Source organism: Vipera ursinii (assembly GCF_947247035.1).
Source record: "Vipera ursinii genome assembly, chromosome: 2".
Classification (NCBI taxonomy): domain Eukaryota; kingdom Metazoa; phylum Chordata; class Lepidosauria; order Squamata; family Viperidae; genus Vipera; species Vipera ursinii.
The window spans coordinates 90,932,023-90,941,580 of NC_139513.1; the positions used below are offsets into that span (position 1 = coordinate 90,932,023).

The following is a 9,558-nucleotide window of genomic DNA, read 5'->3' on the forward strand; positions in this document are numbered from 1 at the left end:
ATGAAGTAAAGACAAGGGAATGCAATCCAATCTTTTCTGAGCAGATTTCTACAGTAAGGCATCCCATTTCTTCTGGAAAACTACATAGGAATAGTGAATCCACCTTGATAAATGGTAATCTACTGCAAATTTTTGGAATCTCTATAGGAAATGCCCAAGAATTGGTTATTCTTAATTGTTTAATGACAGTTCAACCAAAATGATTTCCCTTTATTCTAAATTATACTAAAAACAAAAAAGCTTTGGATAGTCAAAAGTGTATGTGTAATAACCAGGTTACTTTAAGTTAGTGTGTTCAAAACAATTTTGGTACACAATATTTCTTTCAGATAAGGCTTGAGTTGGTGGATCTCAAGCTTTTTAAATGAAATAAGTACCTAATTAAATTGATAAATTTATTAAACCTATATGCCATCCATCTTACTATCAAGTGACTCTGGGTGGCAAGCAAGTTTCTAAGAAGCTGACTGCTGAGTGCTGTTAGAGGCAGTATGTACCAAAGTATATATTTTTTCATGAAACATCTAATCAGTTTAGAAATTCATTGCTACTGACAAATCAACAGGAGCATTAGATATTTTAAGGCAAATTTCAAAAGCTGTCTATCTTTGAATATGAAAAGAAAACTAAAAGTTGTTTAAATACATTAACTATGTATAATCAGACTTAATCAGACTAATTAATAAAACATATGTCAATCAGTATATCAATGCCAATATGTTGTTACTAACAAGCCATGCCAATCACTGCAACGATATACTGTAGTGATAATGCCTAATTTTAGGCTATATATGTGTGAATGGGCACGTATGAAAAATGCAGGATGCATTGTCCTCCACAGACATAAGACCCAAAAGTCAGAAAGGAGTTCAGTTCAAGGACAAGATGGATGACTCCGAAGAACAAGAATCATTCCTAAAACAACTGACAGTTCCCATTGTGAACTGGATGAGACAATGGCCTTCTGGAGCAAAAATGCCAAGTGGTATAAAAGAAATGCCACAACAGTACTGGTCAAACTTGTTGGGAAAGTATGTACCTGCCTCATTTCTGGGCATGGGTAGGGGCATGGGTAGGGGCTGGGCATGGGTAGGGGCCTCCGATATAAGCCAAATAGGAGGCCCCTGGTTAGTTTTTTGGTTAATTTTTTTAGGAGGTTAGGGAGGGGGGTGGGAACTTCTTTTGGTTGTTCAGATATGGGGGGCAGTCCAGCAACCACTGTTCAGGCCAGGGCCGGGATTGATCGCGGTGGGGAGGAGTGGGGGTCAGTCGCCCCTGCCTATTCCCACGACGTTAGGGAATGGCAGCGGGTGCAGGAACAGAGGGCCGTATCGATCTCAGGGAAGGCCTCTCCGCTACTTGCAAGCGGTGAGGCATTCCGACCCTCTTGTTCTACCCCGAGGTCCCGGGAGTGAGGATGTGCAGCCGCCTGAGCTCCGGCTGGTGTACCTGAATGCCAGGTCTGTCGTTAATAAAGCTCCTCTCATCCGTGACTTGGTCGAGGGTGAGCAGGTGGACCTGGCTTGCATCACGGAGACTTGGTTGGGCCCAGAGGGCGGTATTCCTCTGGCTGATCTTTGCCCACCAGGTTTCCGGGTGCTACACCGGCCTCGGGCTCAGGGTAGGGGTGGGGGAGTGGCTGTTGTTATGAGGGAGACCTTAGCTCCGCGGGAGGCCACCGTTCCGCAGATAGTCGGGTGTGAGTCTCTCTTCTTGAGATGCGGCCCTGGTGCGCAGTTGGGCTTGCTGCTGGTGTACCTTTCGCCTAGTCACGCAGCAGCAGCCCTGCCTGAGCTTCTTGATGTCCTCTCTGGGTTGGTGGTTGAGTTCCCGAAACTTATAGTTTTGGGGGACTTCAATCTACCATCTCTGGGAGGATCATCTGAGTTGGCTCGGGAGTTCATGGCTTCCATGACGGCCATGGACCTGACGCAAGTAATTTCAGGACCGACTCATGAGGGAGGCCACACCCTTGATCTAGTTTTCTTATCTGGTCGGTGGTTAGATGATCTTGGTGGGGGCTCTCCAATTATTATGCCCCTGTCATGGACCGATCATCATCTCCTGCGGCTGGTCTTCCGTTTTGCCACCCCCCGCCGTGGGTGTATGGAACCAGTTAGATGGTACCGCCCCAGACGCTTAATGGATTCCGCGAGATTCCAGGCAGCGCTGGGGTCCCCACCTGCCTCCCCCACTCACAGCTCGGCAGATGCCTTAGTGGAAGCTTGGGAAAGGGCAGCCACTGAGGCTCTTGACCGAGTTGTACCCTTGCGGCCCCTGACCCGATGCAGATCCCGTCGAGCTCCATGGTTCTCCGCGGAGCTCCGGGAGATGAAGCGCCGGAGACGGGGCCTAGAGAGCGGTTGGAGGTCCAGCCGATCCGAATCCGACCGATTGCGACTAAGAACCCATATTAGGTCTTATCTCGCTGCGATAAGGGTGGCGAGGTCTAATCACTTCGCTACCCTTGTCGCGTCCGCAGATAATCACCCGGCCGCTCTGTTTAGGGTGACTCGCTCCCTCCTTAATCAGGAGGTGAGGGAGGAACCCTTGCAGGGTCGTGCCGAGGAGTTTAACAATTATCTGTCGGACAAAATCACTCGGATTCGGACCGGTCTGGACTCTGACTGGGCAGAGTCTGGCGATCAGGACGCGGGTGGTCTTGTCGATATCACTTGGGAGGAGTTTGATTCTGTAACTCCGGAGGAAGTGGACAGGATTATGGGGAGACTGAGCTCCACCACATGTTTATTGGACCCGTGCCCTTCCTGGCTGGTTTATGCAGCCCGGGAGAGGACACGCAGCTGGTTCCAGGCAGTTATATCAGCTTCTTTGAGTGAGGGTAGCTTCCCTGCCGTCTTGAAGGAGGCGGTGGTGAGGCCCCTCCTCAAGAAGCCTGCCTTGGACCCAGCTGTATTGAACAACTTTCGTCCGGTCTCCAACCTTCGCTTTCTTGCGAAGGTTGTTGAGAGTGTGGTGGCGCATCAGCTCCCTTTGGTCCTGGATGAAGCGGATTATCTAGACCCGTACCAATCGGGTTTCAGGCCCGGGCACAGCACGGAGACGGCATTGGTCGCGCTGGTGAATGATCTCTGGAGGGCTCGGGACAGGGGTCATTCCTCTGTTCTAGTCCTATTAGACCTCTCAGCGGCTTTCGATACCATCGACCATGGTATCCTGCTGCGGCGTCTCAGGGGATTGGGAGTGGGAGGCACGGTTTTACAGTGGTTCTCCTCCTATCTCCAGGGATGCTTGCAGTCGGTGTTGACAGGAGGGCAGAGGTCGACCGCGAGGTCTCTCGTTTGTGGAGTTCCTCAGGGGTCGGTCCTCTCGCCTCTCCTGTTCAACATCTATATGAAACCGCTGGGTGAGATCATTCGTGGCTTTGGAGTTGGGTATCATCAGTACGCTGATGATACCCAGCTTTTTCTTTCTACCCCAAACCACCCCAGTGATGCCCTCAACGTGATGTCCCGTTGCCTGGAGGCGGTTCGGGTCTGGATGGGGAGGAACAGACTTCAACTCAACCCCGACAAGACCGAGTGGCTTTGCATACCTTCATCCCGGGTCTATTCGGATATTCCATCTCTTTCTATGGGGGGTGAATTATTACCCCCCGTAGATAGGGCTCGCAACTTGGGAGTCCTCCTAGATTCGCGGCTTACCTTGGAAGATCACATGGTGGCTGTGACTAGGGGGGCTTTCGCCCAGGTTCACCTGGTGCGCCAGTTGCGGCCCTATCTAAGCCGGGATGATTTATGCACGGTCACTCACGCGCTCGTGACCTCTCGTCTAGACTACTGCAACGCTCTCTACATGGGGCTTCCTTTGAGGACCACCCGGAGGCTCCAACTGGTACAGAATGCAGCCGCGAGAGTTGTGTTGGGAGTCTCCCGATACTCCCATGTGACACCTCTGCTCCTTGAGCTGCATTGGTTGCCAGTTGTCTTCCGGGTGAGATTCAAGGTGCTAGTAATGGTGTTCAAAGCCCTCCATGGCATGGGGCCGGAGTACCTCAGGGAACATCTGCTGCCGGCATCAAGCTCCCTGCGCCCTGTGCGTTCCCACAGAGAGGGCCTCCTCAGGGTGCCACCGGTCAGAGAATGCCGACTGGTGGCCCCCAGGGGGAGATCCTTCTCTGTGGGCGCCCCGGAGTTATGGAACCAGTTACCGGTTGAGCTCCGGACGGTGCCCGATCTGCGCTCCTTTCGCCGCGATCTGAAAACATACTTGTTCGAGCAAGCCGGCCTGGCCTGAGGGGGGATTGGTGGGGTTTTTTATCATTTGCATTGGGGTTTTTACTATGTATCAATTGTATTTTAATCGGGCATGTATTTAATCATCTTTTAGTTTTTGTAAATTTCTGTGTTTTATTCTTGCCCTGTACACCGCCCTGAGTCCTCCGGGAGAAGGGCGGTATAGAAATATTAATAAATTAAATTAAATTAAATTTCTTCTGGAATTCAAACCCAGCTTGGCCACCTAGACTTTGAGTCAGGCAAGCGTGCCTGGATGCATAAATGTGTGGATGAATAGAGCTTTTGGTTCACAAAGAGAGCAGGGAGCGTGCATTTGTTTCTAAGTTCTTGAAACTCTGGATAGAAAAGATCAAGTAGCACTGGCAGTGCTTTCCAGCTCTCAGTGTGACCACATCTGCTGTCTTCATGTCTTGCTTGTTCTTTGCCACCAGCACCTAATTTTCCACAGTCAGAAAATGAGTCCTGGACGAGATGGAGTTTCAGTCTGGTCCAGGAAAGCACTTCCGAAGTGGAGTTGACACTGGCAGGATAGGAATGTGAAGAAAGAACATGAATTATTTTTACCTTGTATCTCCTTCAGCCTTTGCAATGTGTCCAAATACATGAGCAAAGGAATTGGGAATGATTCCCCTGAGTTCCGGTACAGCCCGGACTCCTTCCATAGTAAAAGTCTTTCCTGTTCCAGTCTGTCCATAAGCAAAAATGGTACCTGTAATATAAATCCTTTCTTTAGCACTCCGAGTACCATGAGGGGACAGGCCGTGGTTGTGCATGCACACGCCGACAAGTAAGGATCCCTAATGAAACTTCCAAGCGTGAGGCAAAACCACAATTCTTTCCCTGGTCCATGCCACTTTCTCATATGTTCACTCAGGACGCTCTTTCACCCCATTTCTGAATCAAACTCTGATTACTTTTTGTTTAAAAATATACCTTCTCCAACCTACAACTGTTCGCTTAGTGACCCTTCGAAGCTACAACACTGAAAAAAAAATGACTTATGACCATTTTTCACACTTAATGACCATTGCAGCATCCCAATGGTTACATGAAAGTTCACATGCTTGGCAACTCTCAGGGTTATGACGGTCGCAATGACCTGGGATCATATGATCACCTTTTGCGACCTTCTGATAGGCAAAGTCAATGGGGAAACCAGATTCACTTAACAACCATCTTACTAATTTAACAACTTCAGTGATTTGTTTAACAACTATGGCATGAAAGGTCATAAAATGGGACAAAACTCAGTTAACAAATGTCTCGTTTAGCAACAGAAATTTTGGGCTCAGTTGTGATCATAAGTCAAGGACTGCCTATATACTTTTCTCCCAAGCCTAAAATACAATTTTCCATATACAGTGTATTTATTAAATGTTAGAAAATGTTTTCACAAAATGAACATATTAAGTGCATATTAATCCAGAATGTGCAAATCAGATTTAACAACAAAAAAATCAGGCATCTTTGAACACCCCCAACTCTCAACAATCAAAGAACTAACTTATCACATATGTCTCACCAGAAAAATACTTTGGAGTTGTACACACAAAGAGTATACAGGTAGTCCTCACTTACCAACAGTAATTGGGACCAGAAACTCAATCGCTAAGTGATGTGTTTATACAGTGTGATGTGGTGTGACTCCATCACCTTATAAGGGCAGTTCCAGCAATCCCAGTTGCCATTCTTAGATGAATCCCAAGCAGCATCCTGGCTAACATCTGTGTCTGTCTTCCCCATTGACCTGCTGTCTTCCCCACTGACTTTGCTTGTGAAAAGCCAGGAAAGAAGGTCTGAAATGGTGATTACACAACCAAAGCCTGCTGCAATGGCCACAACTATGAGGATCTGTTGCAAGTCCCCCTCACTCAATGTCGTTGCAACTTTGAATGGTTAATGAACAAAATGGACTATTTGTAATGTCCTTGTAACTGTTAGGGACAAACAAGTATCTATAGACTTGTATACGGTTTAGCTTTAACAGACCCGACTCTGATGCTATTTCCAAACACGGTGAGCATTGGATTGGCTGATCCTGGTTTAATAAGTCTAACCGGACTGTTATCTTGCATTACATATAGGTGAAGAAAGGCAGATGGTCATATGATTATTATTACAACCCTCCTCTAGCTTAGTGCACTTTGAAGGCATCTATTGAAGATTGCTTCTCTGTGGCTCAAAGTAGAGATGTTAAAAGAAACAAATCCATTCTGTTAGTAGGGGATTTTATAATGAAATAGAATAAAAGTTGTGCATGTGTGTGTCTATACATATCTATTCACTCACTCACTCACTCACACACACACACACACACACACACACACAGACATGCAAAGTAGTTCTAATGTTTAGGGAAGGCAACTGTGTTGTGTTGCAAAATAAAGTGTTTACAACTGGCTCTCCCTCCTCCCCTTTCTTCATCCCCTTAGAATGAAGAAGCACTTACCATTGTAACCTTCCAGAACAGAGTCGATAATTGGCCTTGCAGTCAAGTTATAGACATCAAGTTGCTTGCTCTCTGGCCCAAATACAGTATCAAAAGTAAACGTCTTAGGAGGTTCATTGGAAGAATCCGTTTTATGCACAGTAATAGTGCCTCTCATTTCATCAACATTGACAGCCATTTTATAACACATCGCCTTCTCCCGCTCATTGAGTGGCCGGCAACGAACCACAACTTTGACATTATCGGAATTGTCAGGTTTATCTGGCTTTTCAGATCTGTTGATCTACATGGAGAAAGAAATGCCTCATTATTATTTGGCAAACAGCAAGAAACAAAGCCAAATGCAAAAATATGATTACAGTCCGAACTCCCATAGGAAAAAATAAAACACTTTCTGAAGCAATTTGGCAATAACTATTTTTTGGAAAATATGAGATCCTCTATTTTTGGATTATAGTTAAGTGATCAGCGAAAAAATAGTAAGAAACACCAAAATGTTTTATGAAATATTCTCAATCTGATCTGGCATGATTTTCTTGGGGTTAGTAGGCTCAATAAAGGCACTTTAGAAGTTTTAGAACAAATATGTTTATTCCTTTTAAAATATAGTTTTAACGTAATACACAAATTTAAATAATCTGTAGAATTTACTGCCCTTGGACTTTTATCATCTTCTGACAAAGGGGTTGCAATGTCCCCGGGGAGGGGGGGGGCTTTTGATCATGTTGGTGGAGCAGTGGGCTAATGCCTCCTTAGGTAACACCAGCTGCCTGCAATTATTGCAGGTTCGCATCCCACCAGGCTCAAGGCTGACTCAGCCTTCCATCCTTCCGAGGTAGGTAAAATGAGGACCCAGATTGTTGGGGGCAGTAAGCTGACTTTGCAATAATGCCGCTTGGGGGGGGGGGCGAAAGCCCTAATAAGTAGGCATATACAGAGAATGAAGGCTATTGCTAAGCACAGTTGATTTGTGCTTAGATTGTAAGCCGCCCTGAGTCTTCGGAGAAGGGCGGGATATAAATGGGATTAAAATAAAAATAAATGTTTTGTGACCTTTTGGCAAGCAAAGTCAATGGGAAAGCCAGATTCACTTAACAACCATGTTACTAATAACTGCAGAGATTCACTTAACAACTCTGGCAAGAAAGGTCGTAAAATGGGCCAAAACTCACTGAACCACTGTCTTGCTGAGCCACGGAAATTTCGGGCTGAATTGTGATTGTAGGTCGAGAGGACTACCTGTATTGGCAGCCAGCGCTAGGTTAATGTGCGAGGGCAGTGAGGGGCGGGGTCGTCCATCACATGTGGATGAGGCGTGTGTGTGTGTGTGTGTGTGTGTTACCTTAAACCAGCGTTTCCCAACCTTAGGAACTTGAAGATGTGTGGACTTCAACTCCCAGAATTCCCCAGCCAGCTATGCTGGCTGGGGAATTCTGGGAGTTGAAGTCCACGCATCTTCAAGTTCCTAAGGTTGGGAAACGCTGCCTTAAACCAGGGGTCTTCAAACTTGGCCCTTTTATGACTTGTGGACTTCAACTCCCAGAATTCCTCAGCCAGCAAAGCTGGCTGAGGAATTCTGGGAGTTGAAGTCCACAAGTCATAAAAGGGCCAAGTTTGAAGACCCCTGCCTTAAACCGAGGCTCGGCATCGCACAGGCGCTGGCTGCGATTGCTACCTATGCTTTTTTATTTCGGATTCACAATCCTTGCGGCTCGTGGGATTGTACCGGGCAAGAGGTCTCCAGGTCCACCCCAGGACGATCCGCCTCGCCAGACACGTGAAAGCGCTTCCTCACGCTCTCTAAGGGCCCCCCGGACCAGCCCGGTGCAGACGCCCGCAGCCAGCCCGCCACCCTGCCACCACCTGGTGCCCAACCTGGCTTGGCTCTCCGGGCAGCGCCGCCCCTAGCAACGGGCCGCGGAGCGTAGGAGCCGGGGAGGAAAGGAGGAGAGGGAAGGCTGGGGGCGAGTCGCTCACCGGCATGCTGCTCCCGCCGCCGCCGCCCGCGATGAACTGAACGGGGCTGGAAGGCGTCGCTCGGAGGGAGACAGGAATCCCGGAGGGGGCGTTCACAGCTACAATGTACCCTTCGGCTCTGCTACAATTGTTAACAATAAACGGAGGCCAATGCGCTTGCGCCGTCCGAACGACACGGCGAGCGGCCCCTCCACTCCTCGGCGTCCTGCAGAGGCACCTCAGCCAATGGGCAAAAAGCTGGAGCCGGTGCTCCTCGGCACGGTAGCCAATGAAAGGACGAGGATTGCAGCGCCGGGGCAGCGGGAGAAGGACGAGAGGCGCCCGGGTGGAAGGAAGCGGACGGGTGAAAAGAGGGCTGGGATGCGAAGGGCGAGGCGAGAGCTCCCGTGCTCTTCGCTGCCATCTGGGGGTCGTCCGGATTTTGCAGCGTCCATCTGACCGCGCTCGTTTTTCGTTAGGCTGGGCCATTAGTCGTTTCTCCTGTAAGATGGAAAGAGAGCTCTGCTTCTCTGGGAGCCGATGGGGATGTGCCCTGTTGGATAGGTTTGACTATACCGGATGAATGTCTCGAATTAACTAATTGGGGGAAAAAAGTGGACGCTATTTGGATTATAATGTCTGCCAGCCTGCCCTCGGGGGGGGGGTGCGGGCGGGAATCTCCATTCCTTTGCTTCTTTTCTCTTTTATGAACCTTCGGCCTGAATGGGAAAACGTGGTTAAACAGCTATCACGGAGTCAACGTGGGACGCTCTGTAAAAAAAAAAGCTATTGAGTATTCTTCAGATCAAGACTAGACTTTTTTTTTAAAAAAAAAAAGTTGTCACTTAAATGTTCGTAAATATAGGCGATTCAAAATTAAAGAATGACCACTAA

General features: G+C 48.0%; 1 protein-coding gene across 2 annotated transcripts in view; it reads right to left on the bottom strand.

The window, feature by feature from the left end:
* KIF3A (kinesin family member 3A) overlaps positions 1–8,821 on the bottom strand; it is a 30,695-nt gene extending 21,874 nt beyond the window's left edge. For both annotated transcript variants that reach the window (XM_083352318.1, XM_083352319.1), the window contains exons 1-3: positions 8,686–8,821; positions 6,709–6,991; positions 4,824–4,968 (exon numbers count right to left, since the gene is read on the bottom strand). In XM_083352318.1, coding sequence (XP_083208444.1) covers positions 4,824–4,968; positions 6,709–6,991; positions 8,686–8,691 — 434 coding nt within the window. In that variant the 5' untranslated portion in view covers positions 8,692–8,821. The remainder of the gene's footprint in view (positions 1–4,823; positions 4,969–6,708; positions 6,992–8,685) is intronic.
* Positions 8,822–9,558: the final 737 nt, after the last annotated feature.